The 17,538-nt window shown below is 19.4% G+C and overlaps 6 protein-coding genes across 6 annotated transcripts; 3 read left to right on the plus strand and 3 right to left on the minus strand.

The window, feature by feature from the left end:
• Nucleotides 1–446: 446 nt before the first annotated feature.
• Nucleotides 447–4,843, plus strand: PGSY75_0926600 (putative membrane protein; the record flags this gene model as incomplete). Its single annotated transcript, XM_018785674.1, has 3 exons — nucleotides 447–1,134; nucleotides 1,264–4,522; nucleotides 4,711–4,843. 3 exons carry the CDS (start codon nucleotides 447–449, stop codon nucleotides 4,841–4,843), a joined length of 4,080 nt encoding a protein of 1,359 aa, XP_018642015.1.
• A 770-nt stretch (nucleotides 4,844–5,613) lies between these two features.
• On the plus strand, nucleotides 5,614–8,127 carry PGSY75_0926700 (putative glutamine-dependent NAD(+) synthetase; the record flags this gene model as incomplete). The annotated part of the gene is made up of 1 exon (XM_018785675.1): nucleotides 5,614–8,127. The coding sequence occupies one exon, from the start codon at nucleotides 5,614–5,616 to the stop codon at nucleotides 8,125–8,127; it is 2,514 nt and encodes an 837-aa protein (XP_018642016.1).
• Nucleotides 8,128–8,457: 330 nt separating this feature from the next.
• On the minus strand, nucleotides 8,458–12,081 carry PGSY75_0926800 (hypothetical protein; the record flags this gene model as incomplete). The annotated part of the gene is made up of 1 exon (XM_018785676.1): nucleotides 8,458–12,081. The coding sequence occupies one exon, from the start codon at nucleotides 12,079–12,081 to the stop codon at nucleotides 8,458–8,460; it is 3,624 nt and encodes a 1,207-aa protein (XP_018642017.1).
• An 831-nt stretch (nucleotides 12,082–12,912) lies between these two features.
• Nucleotides 12,913–13,860, minus strand: PGSY75_0926900 (putative replication termination factor; the record flags this gene model as incomplete). The annotated part of the gene is made up of 3 exons (XM_018785677.1): nucleotides 12,913–13,101; nucleotides 13,215–13,520; nucleotides 13,678–13,860. The coding sequence occupies 3 exons, from the start codon at nucleotides 13,858–13,860 to the stop codon at nucleotides 12,913–12,915; spliced, it is 678 nt and encodes a 225-aa protein (XP_018642018.1).
• An 823-nt stretch (nucleotides 13,861–14,683) lies between these two features.
• Nucleotides 14,684–15,370, plus strand: PGSY75_0927000 (putative CS domain protein; the record flags this gene model as incomplete). The annotated part of the gene is made up of 2 exons (XM_018785678.1): nucleotides 14,684–14,726; nucleotides 14,943–15,370. The coding sequence occupies 2 exons, from the start codon at nucleotides 14,684–14,686 to the stop codon at nucleotides 15,368–15,370; spliced, it is 471 nt and encodes a 156-aa protein (XP_018642019.1).
• A 486-nt stretch (nucleotides 15,371–15,856) lies between these two features.
• Nucleotides 15,857–16,435, minus strand: PGSY75_0927100 (hypothetical protein; the record flags this gene model as incomplete). Its single annotated transcript, XM_018785679.1, has 1 exon — nucleotides 15,857–16,435. One exon carries the CDS (start codon nucleotides 16,433–16,435, stop codon nucleotides 15,857–15,859), a length of 579 nt encoding a protein of 192 aa, XP_018642020.1.
• Between the last annotated feature and the right edge of the window lie 1,103 nt (nucleotides 16,436–17,538).

A 17,538-nucleotide genomic window follows, 5' to 3' on the forward strand; every position in this document is an offset into this window, starting at 1 on the left:
ATATATTATATTATATATATATATATATATATATATATATATATATATATATATATATATATATATATATATATATATATAAAAAATAAAAAAAAAAAAAAAAAAAAAATAATATATTTTTTAAAATAATATATAAAAAAAAAAAAAAAAAAAAAAAAAAAAAAAAATATATATATATATATATATATATATATATATATATGTACCTTTCTATATCTTATTCCTTTCTCTTATAAATAAATATGTTAGGATTATATTTTTTATTTTATATCGGAAAATTTTACGAAATACAAATATTTTATCTAATGATTTACCTTTTCAATGGTGCAATAACTTAAAAATTTTAATGTTCCGTTTTGAACGATGCACATAAATTTTCATCATACATATGGGTGTTATATGTTTTTTATTAAAAAAAAAAAAATAAAATAAGGAAAAAATATAAAATGAAAAAACATCATAAGAAATTTCCAAATGAAATGAATTTATTTTTAATAAATTCTATATACACTTTAACCTTGTTAATGTTTCTGGAAATTTTTTTTTTTTTATTAGATGGAATAAATACCTTTGAAGTTATAACTCTTAAGGAAAGACTTTCTCAAATAATTTGGTGTTTTTTTTTTTGTTTCCATTTAGCATTATTAAAAATAGCAGAAGTATTTTGGGAAAATACATCTGGAAAACCAATTATATCCATTCATTATTTATTTATTTTATATATAATTATTCTTCCCTTATCATCTTCTCTATTGTTTACATCTTCATTATCATGGACAAAATTAATTTATTTCACTTACATTTTAAGTTTAGTTACATCAATTCATATAAGAAAATTGTTACTTATTTGTAATATTACACTAATTACAGGAGTTTTAAGTTTCTATCATAATTTACCAAATTACAATATAATCATTTGCTTTACTCTCCTTCTGCTTGTTCATATTATAATATGTATTACAATACATGTGGCATTATATATTTTAGCTAAACATATATTTTATATAAAGAGAAAACCACTAAGGGCCCTTGACAACATAGAACCATATTTCCATGAACTAGAGAAAAAAGCTATCTTAATTAGAAACAATTTGATATATTATCAGCAGAACAAAATCAGTGTGGACATACTAGGTTAGAAGGAAAGTTATTGAAGGGTGAAACATATTCATCTGAAAAAAATACACACACACATATAGATATATATATATATATATATATATATTTATATTTATATATATATATATATTTTTTTCTTTTTAGGCAATTATCTATTTGAAAATGAAGTAAAGGATGGAATAAAAAAAATCAAGACAATAAACAAAAGTAAAATAAATCTTGAAGATTATTATGATGACACTTCTAATGCTAACTACGATACTCCCATGGATATCAGTGATATTAACTATTATAGTAATAACGAATTTAAAGTAAATGTAGAAAATGATTCAGAAGATATAGAAATGAGTTCTTTAAAAAAAATGAATATAGAAAAAAATAAAATTAATGATTATTATTCAAAGAATGTAATAAAATGTAATAATGAAGAAAACATACATGTGGAATCAAATATAGAAATAGATAATATAAATTTATGTAATGAAAACTATACATATAATAAAAATAAAAAAAAAAAGGAAAACGTTAAAAAGGAAGAAACAAATATATTACTAAAAGATAATTCATCTATTTATATTGATAATAATAATAATGATGATGAAATAAATAAACATGTTACTTCTTATGAGAAATATTTTTCTGCACAAAATAATGATTATATTTCACAAAATAATAGTTGCTCTTCTCAAAAATATAATAATACACTTTATAGTCATTCTAACTTTAAAAGGTTTAATAACAAAATTGTAAATAAAAAACTCGATGCTTTAAATAATGAAGATTACGGAGAAACATATAAGAAAAAAATAGTTCAGAAACATTTTTCTTTATTACGTAGTGGTCCAGGCAAATGTAATCGTAAAAGAAATATATTATTAACTGAAGAATTAAAAAATAAAATTAATTACATATATTTTGATAAGAATGGGAAAATTAAACAATCTAAAATAATACCTTTATATGTTTTAGAAAGACATAATTTGAATGATCTCTCTATATATTTAAAAAATGATACGTGTATAAAAATTAATAGTTATTATAATTTCTTTGCTATTTTTAATAATAATTCCAACTTAACTACAGATGGTGCAATTTATAACAAAGGAGTTATAAATTTGAGTTCTATAAAAAGCACACTAAAAACAAATAATACTAGTATATATGATATAAAATCAAGAAGTAAAAATGAAGATACTAAATTGGATTGTTTTCATCTGAAAAGATCTGTGTTAAGAAATTGCCTTATTTTTAAAAAAAAATATTTTTACAAATATAATTATAATAATAGTAGTAGTGGTAGTAGTATTAAATATTTTATGAACAATGAAAAAAAAATATCACAAGATAAAACGTTTGATGTTCGAAATTCTAAATTCATAACAGCAACAGAAAAAAGAAGAATATGTACATCAAAGTTATATTCTATGAATGAAAATAGTCCTTATGATGCTTTAATTCTTAAATGTGGAAATGATAAAAGAGTATTTTATTCAATCTATTCAGATCATATGGAAAATAATGAAAGTCAAAGCTCAAGTGAATCCGTAAGTGATATAAAAAATAAAAATGAACATTTTGATATGAATATAAATAGGAGAACTAGTTATATACAACATTTCCATTCAAATAGACAAGAACACGATGATATGATACATAGGAAAATATCTAAATTTCAAATAAACAAATCTATTAAAACACAAAATACATTATTTTCTGAAGAGTCTAATGAAAATATGTTATTTTCAAATAATGCCTTTTATGTAGATGACGGATTGGATAAATCAATAAACACAGATAATATCCAAGACAGTGAAATAGAATCTAATAAATACAATACATCATCTTGTTCATCATTTCCCACCTCCGATATGAAAAATGAAAGAATGAATAATAAGAATATCATTGGTATGTATGATAATATAGATTTACCAAAAAAAGAATCATTTATAAAACTAAACAATAATTCATGTAAGAAGAACAAACATTCCTTAGATAGTATTTCAAGTATGAATGATTTTTTAAATGGTTCATATGAAGGATCACTCAAAAATGAAAAAGAGAAAAAAGAAAAACCAGAAAATTATGGAATAAAGCTCGGAACCAATGATATGTCTAATGAGATACTATGTAATAGAGAAATAAGTTCTATCCAAGGAAGCATCCTTCCCACCTTTGACCACAATAAGAGAGAACAAAAAAGAATAAAAAAAGAGAACATACAAAATAAGACGTTTGATTCGAGGGATACATATAAAAGGAAGAAACATGAACGCACAGAAGAGTCGATAGGAAATGATCATTTCTCATTATGTAAGAAATGTAGGAGTAAAAAACAGTTTGATGGTATTATTAGTAAGAAGAAAAGTACGTGTAAATATATTTCTAACTTATCATTGAATAAAAAAAAGAGTAAAGAATCTCATTTAAGTATATATAAAAAATATTTTTTTGAATTTTATGATTGTATTCCGATAAATTATAAGAAGAAACCTCATAATATAGAAAAACAAAAATTTTCGTATAATATAAAAAAAGTTTTTTTATGTATAAAGTTATTTAATATTATATGGATAAAAATAAAAACATGGTATAAAAAAATTGACAAGAAAGAAAAATATTGGAAACGATATAATGATATATTGTATACATCTCAATGGAAAAATAATATACAAGATAATGAATTGGAATATATATTAAAATATAAGAATTTTATGAAATGGTATAATTATTGGGTAAAAACAGTTTTATTCAATTATTATAAAAGCACATGGGCTTTAAATTTGTTGTTATACATATTGAATGTATTATTAATTTATTTACAAATGCATATGTTTTATTTCTTATTTGAAATAAATAAGGATCAAGTTAAATACTCAAACATATTGAAAATAGAAGAAAATTCAAAGACTAAGTTTCCATTAAATCATTTCATGGACAAGAATAAATACATTCCTTTTACTTACATAAGAATATCTTTACAATTAATTATTAACATTATATTTTGTTTACCATCAATGGTAATAAAAAATATTAAAAGAATAAAAATGTTACATATATTTTCCATCCTCAATTGTTTGGTAAATATATTTTTTGGAATGATTGATATTGTTTATTCTTTAAATGATAAGATTTTTAATATAAATGATTTATATGCACTTTTAAATCATTACAACGTTTTTGACGTCTTTTTAATTGGAAAATTAATTACAAGTATTTTCTTAATACCTTTTTTTACTAATTTTAATGAGTCCAAAACATGTGCATTAATATATTTAAGCTGTATTTGTTATATAAGTACATTTTATTATTCCTTTAATCCTTTAACGTTTAGTATTAAATTGATGTACATTACTATATTTGTAATTCTTATAGCCGTAACTGTATCAACTAGCTATTATGCCAAGTAAAAAAAAAAAAAAAAAAAAAAAAAAATAAATAAATAAAAATTACCTAACTTGTTCATAATTTTAAGTGCTACATTAATATAAATATGAATAAATAAATAAATAAATATATATATATATATATATATATATATATATGTATGTATGTATGTATTTTTTTTTTTTTTTTTTTTTTTTTTTTTTCCAGGTTAATAATGAAATCTAGGAAGATGTTATTTGTTAAATATGTTTTGCCATATTTTATTTATTTAACGTTTCTAAATACCGACCCGAATATTCAAATGGAAATAAAAGAAAAAAAAAGAAAAAGAAGCAAATAAATATCAGTAAACAATATTATTTAAAAGTGCATTTGGATGGAGAGTAACACATTCATTAAAAAAAAAAAAAAAAAAAATTCTTTTTTTTGTGAAAATTATATACTTTTTATGTATTTTTAATAAGTAGATAATATTTTTTTTTCTCATAAATATACAACTAAAAAAAAAAAATATTATATACTTTTAATTAAAGGTTTAAACATTTACAAATTACAAATGGCATCTCAGGAATAGGGCATTCTTTTGTTTTATATATATTTGTTGGTTTTTTTTTTTTTTGATAACATAACGATTAGTTGGTGAATAAATACATATATATTTAATATATGTATATTTATTTATTTATATATATATTTATTTTTATTATTTTAATTTACTTTTTTTTTTATTTAAATAAAAAGGAACATTTAAAATATTATTTTAAATTATCCTAATTAATTGTGGTATTATTTATTTAAAATGTATTAAAAAAAAAAAAAAACTCTCCTTTATCTAGAATTTTTTGATAACTGATGAATAATTATATTCATTTAATTTTATTTTTTATATGATATAAAATTAAATTGTTTAATGAATTATTTGTGTGAATATTGTTTAGCATAATAATAATATATAAACTAAAAATATATGTATGCTATACATTTAAAATAAATAAATATATTTTATTTTATTATATTATATTATATTAATATATATTAATATATATATATATTTTATAATTATATGTTGATTTAACGTTTTGAAAAAAAAAGAGTATATTATTTTAATTTATGATGACTAGTATCGGATTAAGTTGTTCGTCCATTTGGTCAATTCCTCTGGACTATGAAAATAATAAATTGAAAATTGTTGAAAGCATAAAGAGGTGTAAAAAGTTAAACTGTGGAATTAGAATAGGAGGTGTATTAGAGTTATGTGGTGTTAACTGTAAAAGTAGTTTTAAAGAGATTGTAGATCTTCAAGAGAATTGCTGGTATTATTTGAGTGAAATATTAAAGGAGAAATATGATGAGAAAGAAAATTTAACGGATAACATTTTATGTTTTGTGAGTATGCCTGTATATTTCCATAAAAAGATGTATAATTGTGAATTAGCTATATATAATAATGAAATAATTTTTATATCTCCAAAAGAGAATATAAATAATAATGATGAAAAGGATTATTTCGCTTCATATGAAAAGAATGGTTTTATTGAACAAAACGAAAATAATATAAAATTTAATCATTGTGATGTGAAAATATTTCAAAACAACTTTGAGAAATTTGTTCTACCAGAATGTATTCAGAATATTACAAATCAGAAAGAAACTTATTTTGGAAATGCAATTCTTGAAATAAATGGATTAGTAATAGCTCACATATTTTTAGATGATTTAATTAAAGTAGAGAGTAATGTATTATATGACAATAGAAATGATTTATTATATGAATCATTAAATAAACAAAATGAAGTATTTAAAGTAGGAGAATTATTATTTCAAAAGGATCATAAAAAATTAGAAAACAATAATAAGAAAATTAATTTGAATTCAGTTGATATATTATTAGTAAATGGTTATATTATAAATGAGTTACAATTATTTAATAGATATTTTATTGAATTAATGAATTTATCTAAGCTTTATCCTAATATGACATTATGTTTTAGTAATAATAGTGGTTGTGATAACAATTTTTTTAAGTTCGATGGCTTTTCTTTTATTTGTAAAAATAATAAAGTCTTGACCAAAAATGCACGATTTACTTTTTCGGATATACAAGTAGCATCTGTTAATGTAACATATGTAAGAAATGAAGACAAACTATCTTTAGTTCAAAAGGGCATGGATGTTCAATATAATGATAATATGAAGAAAGGAAATAAGAATAATGAATTGTCTTTATTACAAATTGTATCTAATAATAATATAGATGTATTAAATGGAAAATGTAAAAATAATCCCATGTTTTCTGAAGGTATTTTTTCATTTAATAATGATTTGAATATATCCATCAAACATTCTGATGAAAATGTGTTGAATCATCTTCCTTCGCATTTTAACTGGAAATTATATGGCAAAGAGAATAAAAATCTTTTAAATATATTTAAAAATCATCATCATAATTCTGTGGATGAATATTCGTATGAATTTAATGGAAATAAATATGTATTACATAATATATATGAAGAATTAAGTTTTAATTGCGCTTTATTTTTATGGTATATTTTATGCTTAACAAATGCTAAAGGATTTGTACTAGCCATTTCAGGTGGTATTGATTCATCTTTTGTTGCATGTATGGTATATATATTATCTATAATGATTGAAATAGAATTAAAAGAGAATCCACATTTACTGGATAATAATTCTTGCTCCTTTGAATTAAATGAGAAATTATTTATAAAAAAAGTTAAGAACTTATTGATTGATCAAGCATGCAGAAAAGATATATGTAATAAATTATTAAATACGATTTCATTTCCATCAAAAAATAGTAGTGAAAATACTAAATGTTATTCAGAACAATTAAGTAAAGATATTAATTCATATCATACTACTTATAGTATTGAACATTTATATGAATTTTTAAAAAATGCTGGTGAAGAATTTTTAGGGGAAGATATGAAATTTGAAAGTCAAGGAGGAAGTACATATCAAGATGTATGCTTACAAAATATTCAATCAAGATCAAGAATGTTATTAACATATTTTTTTAGTACATTAATATGTCATAAAAGATATTTTAAAAAAAAATTATTTAATGAATTTTTAATTGCATTAGCTACAGGAAATTTAGATGAATCCATTACAGGATATTATACTAAATATGATTGTTCTTCTGCAGATATTAATATAGTTGGAAATGTTAGTAAATTATTAATTAAAGAAACTATGTGTCATATAGCTAATGATCCTTTTTATCAGTTACAGATTATTAATCAAATTAACCAATATCATCCATCAGCTGAATTAAAACCTTTAGATAATAAACAAACAGATGAAAATGAATTAAACTTAAAATATATAGAAATCAAATTGTTAACTATTTTAAAAAATAATTTCTTCCTAGGACCATCTTCTATGTATTATTACTTATCTAATTATTTATGGACAAACATGCCCAAAACTGAAGTTCTTAATAAAATCAAAATATTCTTTACAAGAATGTTGAAAAACACACACAAACTTTTTATCTTACCACCTTCTATAATTGGTGAATCATCTGGTTTACACACTCCCAACTTTCTTCATTATGCCAATATTGATTTTGACGCCTTGAAGAAAAAATTGAACTTATAAGAACCTAAAGAAAATTTATACTTTATTATGCAAGGAGCATATCAAAACAACCAAACGGGTGTTTCAAAATATAAACATATGTATATATATTTATATATTTATTTATTTATTTTTATTTTTTTTTTTTAAATTGAAGTAAAAACAGTTTAGTTACAAATATGTACGTTGTTATGAATAGAATATGTAATAATTAAAAAAAAAAAATACAAAATATAAGATAAAAATATTGAAATGATAAAAATGAGCACACACATAAATCATTAAGTGTAATAATATATAATATATATATTAATACATTTGTGTGGTGTTGATTTCCGTTTAATCCCCTTTTCATAAAAAGATTTGCTCAAATTGACGAACTTGGTTACTTATAATTTCTTGTAAACTCTCCTTTTTTGTATTTTCTTCATTCAAATAAGAATCGAAAATAAATTTATCCTCATCACTTAAATTTTGTGTATCATCAAAATTGATAGATGTATTCATAATTTTTTGATTAATTAATCTATTTTCCTTGTTTAAACAATTTTCTTCTTTATCCTTTTTTTCTGAATTGTTCATAAGTTTTTCCTTTTTCTTACTAGGTACCAATACAGTTTCTCCTTTGTTTGTACTATTTTTATTTGGTATTTTACTTGTGATATTTTTTGTTTGTATGATCTTCTTTTGTTTTTCTTCTCCACCTTTAATTTTGAGAACAGTATTTTTATTACTTTGTAAGGTGGTCACCTCTTGTATGCTTTTTTTTTTCACAGTGTTATTCATTTTAATTTTTTTTGGATTGGTTATAGTAGGAGTAACATTAGAAACATTATTATTACCTTTTTGATTCATTTGGATATTTTTTTTTATATTTTTTTCTTTATTTGTTTTTGAAACATTTTCTATATCCATGGAAATATTAACACTTGTATTTTTATTTGTATGTATATTTTCATTTATATTTGCATCAGTTGGTGTATCTTTCATGTGATTATTTATTTGTTGATCATCATGATTATTATTATTTAATGCATATATATTTAATTGTTTTTTTTTATTTAATTTTGTTTTCATTTTTTGGTTTTTATTATTTTTTTCTTCGTTTAATAATTGTTCATTGTGTGAATCATAATTTTTATAACTCATTAATTTATCATTATATTTGTCTGATATAATTTCATTTTCTTCATTGTTTATTGTGTCTCTAGAAATAGAATCACAATTATTTATATGTATTAAATTATTTGCATGGTAATTCTTTGGGGAATTATTTAATTTTATTGTGTCATAAGATAATTGATCATTCTGTATATTAAGAATATCCTCATTTTTTATATTATTAAAAGAAGATATATATGACATATTGTGTAATTCATTTTTCATAGTGTTTTTATTTTTTTTTATAGAATATTTTTTTGATATATTAGAAATGTCAGTTTGATTATTTGAATTGTTCATATTTAATATGTCTTGATTATTATGGATATTTGATTTTATATGACAATTACGAAAATTTTTTTCATCACATAAATTATTTATATTATCATCATCCGAAAAATATTTCTTCTTCATATTATCATTATTATTATTATTATCATCATTAATATGATTAATGTGATTAATATGATTATCCATTTCATTATATTTGTCATCATTTTCTTTAAATAGATATTCCATAAGACCATACGCTTTTGTGGTTACTTCCATTTGATCATTCATAATATGTTCATCATTATATTTTATTTTTTCAATCTTAGAATTATAACGATTATGATCTGCTTCTATTAAATTAATAACTTCATTTGTTTGGGTATTAAAAAATGCGTTCTTTTCACAATTACTATCCTTCTTCATTATTATATCGTCATTATAATTATTCTTAACATTTTGTTTTATATAATAATCAATATTAGCATGCTTCAAATAATTACAACTATTATTATTATTATTATTATTATTATCATTATTAATATTATCCCCCTTAATATTATGATTATATTTTTTTTCATTGTCTATTTTGTCTTCTATGTCCAAATGCTTTAATTGCTGCATAATATTTTTTATATAATTAAACGTTTCCAATTTATTTTTCTTAAATCTTATAATATGATCATCTTCGTTAGAGTCATCATAATTTGCATCGAAAGATATTTTTTTTATTTGCTCAGAATAATCAGAATCCAATACATATTCATCATGTGATATTAGAGATGAATGAAGTGAGTTATTATTAGATGATGATGAAAATTCATCTAACATATTTAAATCAATATTTGGATAATATTTTTTAGCTTGGAATTTTTTGACATTCTTTTGAAATAGTTCTGTGTCTAGTTTTACATTTATATTTTCTATATCAATATATAAATTTTCATTATAATTTTTCAATGTATCTGTAAATTTATCTAATATGTGATCATCACTATAGGATGTATCATCTGTATCAATGGAGTAATCATGATAATTTCTTGATCGTTTATATAATTCTTTTATATGTGTACTTGTTTTTTTATTATTTGATGACACATTCTTATAAGTATGAAATAATTTCTTTTTTGTTACATAGGAAGAACTATTATTACTATCATAAATATCCAAATTATCATCAAATATATCAATTGTATCATTATATGTATGATTTGAAATATTATCATCACATGATTTATTAATATTTTTAAAAGAATTAACTTTGTTTCTGTAACTATTTAGACTTTTATTATTTTTTGGATTTGTCATTTTTTTATTATTATAATAATTTTTCACTTTCTTATTTGGACTTCTTACATTGGACTTATTGATATGATTTTGTTCAAGGTGTTCATTTAAATGATAATAATTATTACTATTGTTTGTATGATCACTGTAATAATATGTATTATCATCACATAAAATATTATTAATAGGATCTTTCAAACAGTTTTCCTTCATTTCATTTGTATTTCCAACTTTTTTCAGAGTTTGATATATTTCATCCTGTTTTAATATTTTATCTTTTCTTAAAATATTATTACTATTATTATTATTACTATTATTACTATTATTATTATTACTATTATTATTATTATTACTATTATTATTATTACTGTTGATGTTATTTTTTGTTTTATTTTTTTTTTTATTATTTTCTTCACTTAAAATAATTAGCTTTCCATTCTTTGATTTATTTGAACAATTCGAATTGATTAATTCTTTGTTATGATCTCCTTCCTTTTTTTCTTGTTTCCATTTTGGAGACATGCTAAAATTTTTGTTTCCCACTTTTTGGTTTTCTCTCATTTTTTGTAATTTTTGTTGATATTCTATTTTTACCTTATCTATATTTTTTGATTTTAAATTATTTTTTTTTTGTTCAAGTTCTTCTTTAGATAATTTATATTTGGCCAAATCATTTTGATTACTATCCCATTCATTCATATGATAAATTTTTTTTAAGTGTATTTTATTATTTTTTTGAAGTATGTCTTTTCTATTTTTATGAGAGATAAAATTTTTTTTTTTTTTTTTTACTAATAATGGCATTAATGGTCTATTATAATTTCTTTTGAATATTTCATTATTTCTTTGTATAACTTTTTTTTTAATAATTTGTTCTTTTTTATTTTTTATATAATTATTCTGTTTCATTTTATCATTTATTATATTTGCATTTTCTTCTTTCTTTTCATTATCACTCAAATAAAAATTATTTACATTAATTATTTCTTCATCATTTTCATTCTCATTTTTATTTATAGTTTTATTATAAAATTCATCAACCAGCGAATCATAACTACTATCATCATTCAAATTATTAATTATACTTTCATTATTACATTCGTTCAAATTAACAATTTTATTACACTCAAGGGTATCATCATAATTCTTGACTTCAATCTTTCTCTTTTCTTCTTCTTTCTTTTTTTTCTCTTCATATCTTTGCATTATCTCGTTAGCAATATCGCTATAATCACTGCCACTCGAAATTTCCATCATCTCAAAAATTAAAGAAGAAAATCACGTAGTATACATATACTTAAATATATATGTATGTGGCAACATATACATATTGTCATATATTATATATATATATATATTATATATATATTCTTATATATAAGTCGTCAATTATAAAGTGTAAAAAAATGAGTAGATTTTTTTGTAACAAAAAAAAAAAAAAAAAAAAAAAAAAAAAAAAATATAGCTATTTTTTAAGCTAGCCACCATTGCCTTAAATTTTTTTTTTTTTTTTTTTTTGTAATCCTTATAAATAATACCTTGTATATATCATTTTATATTATATCATTTATTTTATATAATTCAAAAATTATAATATTGTTATTAATTTTATATCTTATTACACTTTATAATTAAATAGTTTTTTTTTTGTTTGTGTTCAAAATATTCCATTTTTTTTTATATTAAATGAAAAAAATAAATTTAATTAATCATATACACATATATATTATATATATATGTATAATACACACATAAATATATAATTGTATATATTTATATATATACACATGGAAATATTTCCGAATGAGACAAAAAAAAAAAAAAAAAAATTGTAAAATATATAAAAACAAAAAAAATAATAATTGAATATATGAAATATAAAATATAAAATATAATATAAATATAAAATTATAAAAAATAAAGGTTATAAATAGGGCAAGTTAGAAACATATAATTCTATTAATTTTTTTCATAAAAAATATTTTCTTATTAAAAATACTATAACAAAAAAAAAAAGATACCTATATATTTAATATATATATATATATAAATATATATATATATTTATATATTTATATAGCATAGCACCTATTTAACAGCGTCATTATTCTTCATTTCCTTTTTTGAATGTGAATATGAATCTTTTTTTTTTTTTTCAAGTTTTCTTTTTTTAATTATATGCTTTTGTTTTTCTTCCAATAATGCTACATCTTCTACACCTATTTCGATAATATCACTTTCTTTGTATTGCTTATTACAAGTTATGCACAATTTATCCTATAATAAAATGAATAGATAAATAAATAAATAAATATATATATATATATATATATATATTATATGTACATATATTTCCATGTTGATAATTCTTCTTTTCACTTTTTATATACCTCTGAAATATTGACGCGATTAAACACCTTCTTTGAAAATACACAACCACATGAAAATAAACAAATTCCTCCTGATGTAGAATTTATAATTTCTTTGGAAATTAAACAAATCAATTTCCCTTCTTCATTTAATTTATTTTTGCAAAGAACTAAATCTTTTAAAGAATCAACGTGAGCAAACTTTTCAAAAGTATCTTTTTTTCTTTTCTTTTTGTTTTGTTTTTTAACAAGCAATAACTGAAAGGCATGCTCTTTATTATACAAGTAACCAAGGCGACAACAAAAAAATGGTTCTTTTAATAATTCCTTAATGGAAAAATAAAATATATAAATATAAATAAATAAATAAATATATATATATATATATATATATATATATATATATATATATGTGTCAAACAAAATAATATGATGCTACCTTATTTATATGCATGATTTTCTATTTTATTATTTTTTAAATTACCTCAGATATAGCACAACGGTTAAAATGGTATTCTCGTAACTCCTTTTTGTTATATTTATTTTGATTTACATTAATAAGTGTATTTTTTTCATAACCTAAACTTCCTGTGTTTTCTCTTAACTTTTTATTTTTCATACGAACTAAGTCAACTCTTTGAGGTAAACTTCCTCCATCTCCCCCCATTATAAATAAATAAAATTATCAAGGTTTTTAAAAGTTCTTAAAACAGGGTAAACTATTAAACGGAGGATAATATAATTAGATATATATATATATATATATATATTATATATATTATTTTATTTATTTGCTCCTATAATTATATTTAAATTTAAAGACAAAAAAAAAAAAAAAAATAAAATAATATATTAATAATATTAGATTCTTTTTTTATTATATTAAAAGGAGCGACAAAAAGAGATTCATCTTTATTTATTATAATATCTATTATTTAATTTAAATTTTTTTTTTTTTTTTTTTTCATTTTCTATTTGTAATTTAATTCGATATGCATAATTTTCGAAAGTTTTTTTCTTTTCTTTTTTTTTATATTAATTTTAGAAATACATATAGTAAATACAGTTATAAAAATTTAATATATATTATAAAATAAATATTATATAATATAACATTGTGATAATTGTATGTATACATATAATACATATTTATTTTTTTATTTTACATATATATCTAAGCATTATTTATATAAAGAAAAAAAAAAATTAATCATATATATGAAATGGATATAATTTTTTTTTTTTTAAATTGTAACATGAAATATAAATTTTTAAATTGGAAGTTAAAAACTAATAATCTTTATTAATATATATATAATATATATGTAATAAAATATGTTAGAAAGTAAATATTTATAAAAATATTAATGTGACAGAATTATTTATAAGAATATATTTATATATTATATTAATACGAGAAAGTAAATATAATATTTTGAGTGATATTTTATATTTTAGTTTTTAATTTTTTTTGAAAATATAAAATAAGAATGGGTGAAATATACAACAAAAGACATAAATACATGAACAATGGTAAAAATGAAAAATATATATATAAATACATATGTACAAAAATATGGAATTAAATTTATATTTTGCTGTGTACATGTAACACATAAATAAAAACATATATACATATATATATATATATATATATATATATATATATATCTATTTATTTATATTTTATACATATAACAATCCGTTGCAGAATTATTTTTCTCATAATTTTGTTTTCCTATTTGTCAGGTGTTTTAATATATGAATGGGAACAAAGTATAGACGAGATAAATATTTATATTAGTATGAATTCCAAAATTGTTAATAAAAATGATTTAAACATTGAAATAAAAAGTAAAAGAATAAGCATAGGATTAAAAAATACGAAAAGCTTTTTGGAAGGAGAATTATTTAGTATTATTGATGAAGATTGTTCGTACTGGTTTATTGAAGATAATAATTTACATATTTTATTAACCAAAGTAAAAAAAGGAGAAAGCTGGAATAGTGTTTTTAAAGGACATAGAAATTTAAATCCTGTTGATGAAGATAATACAAAAAAACAAATTCTATTAGAAAGATTCCAACAAGAATATCCAAATTTCGATTTTTCCTCTGCATCATTTAATGGTCAAGTTCCTGATGCAAGAACATTTATGGGAGGACTTAAATATTAAAAAAAATTAAGGGAGTAAAATTATGTACTTTATCCACATAAATGTATATATATATATATATATATATATATATATATAGGTATATTTTTTTTTTTTTTTCAAAAAAATAATATATTTGTATTTATTAAATTTGACTTATGTTTTTTAAAATACTTTGAAAAAAAAAAAAAAAAAAAAAAAATATTAATAAAATAATAATAATAGCTAGCTAGCTAGCTGTCTAGCAAAAAAAAAAAAAAAAAAAATTCCAAAAGATAAATATAAACGTTTTGTTATACATATATGTGTACAATATATATGTGTATGTATCATACGATTTATATTTTATATAACTCTTTAATTTTTATTGTGTAATTTTTTGTGTTATATATATATATATATATATATATGTATGTATATTTTTTTTTTTTTTTTTTTTTTTCTTTGCGTGATTTAACTTATTCAATCAACACATTTTAAAAAGATATAATGTCACATTATATCCTTTTATCTAGAATCCCCTAACATGTCAAGCAATAGACTTCTTCTTTCAAACAAAGCCTTTGCAATATTATCTTCCATATTTTGTTTGATTAAAGAATCTTTGATATTATTTGCTTGTTGTAGTTTTAAAGCTTTTCTGCAGTTATTAAAGTTGATAAAGTTTTGAATACAATTATGTTCACGTTCGCTTTGTTTTAATTGATAATTATTTTTTAAACAGCGAAAATAAATAGAGCCAACCAGTCTACAAGCATTATCTACAGTAGTGCTTTTATTCCATAAATATAAATATTGATCCGCTTTATATTCTTTCGCATCCATACTTAAAGTATCTTCTAATTCTGGCTTACCATTGACAATATCATACCATAACATTTTATCTTTTAAATTTATATTGTTATTAATAGATAATCCTACGAAATTATAACTATCAAAAAGTTTTTTTAAAGAATAATTTATTTCCATATTTAATCTTCTTTTAAGAAACCAATTTTTTAATTCATTTTCTATAGAATTTATTTCACTTTTTAATTTGAAAGATGCATTGGTCTCATTATCAGTTACTGGTATATCAGTACTCATTTTATTATAATCGATATTTTTATTATAAGCAGTATTATTTTATTTTTTTTTTCTCATATAAACACAAAAGTATTATAAAAATAAAAATATATATATATATATATATATATATATGAATATATGAATATTTTTTTTTACATATTATTGCTATTTAATTACATAATGTTCAATAAATAAATAAATAAAGGATACATGAAAAATACACATTGAAGAAAATTTATATTAATATAAATTTACAATTATAAATATAATATTATATATATATATATTTTTAATTATTATATTATTTAAAAATAAGAACAAAAAAAAAGGGAAATATAAAAAAAAATTAAAATATAATACATACATGTCATTATTGTTATAATAAAATATTTTATTTTATATTAAAAAAGAGGAATATATTTATTTATGAAATTCCACAAAAGGTATATATCAGTTTAATTAATTTTTTATAATAGTACACATAATATTTGCAGATCCTTAAAAAAAAAAAAAAAAAAAAAAAAGAAATTAAAAATAATATAATGAACTTTTTAAAAATGCGTGAAAAATGTTTGAATTATTTTTTTTTTAAAATATATCATTTGAAATGCATAGAATAAAAATAAAATCGGACGATGGTCCCAACTTATTATGTATACTTCTTATATATATATGTAATATATATATATATATATATATATATATGATTTAGCTTCAGCTCAAAATTTTCTATATTATAAAAATAAAAAAACAATTGTCTTATTATTTCTATTTATTTTTTCATAAATATATAAATCACAAACTAGAATATTTTCTGGCTATCTATTTTTTAAAAATAGAAACATATAAATAATATATAGTCATATATCAAAAAAAAAATATATTATATATATATTATAACGTCGCAAAAAAAATAAAGGAAATATTATAAGTTGGTCTTATAATTTTTGCAATGTACTTACATTAAATATTTATTTAAAAAAAACAAAAGGATTATAAAATAACATTGTATATAATATTACTTCTTTGTTTTATTACATATAGGAATATTTTTTAATTGTATTTTTGAATAACAAATATTTATTATATATATATAATATATATGTGTGTATTTTATATAT

The sequence above is a fragment of the Plasmodium gaboni genome, chromosome 9, assembly GCF_001602025.1.
Source record: "Plasmodium gaboni strain SY75 chromosome 9, whole genome shotgun sequence".
Lineage (NCBI taxonomy): Eukaryota > Apicomplexa > Aconoidasida > Haemosporida > Plasmodiidae > Plasmodium > Plasmodium gaboni.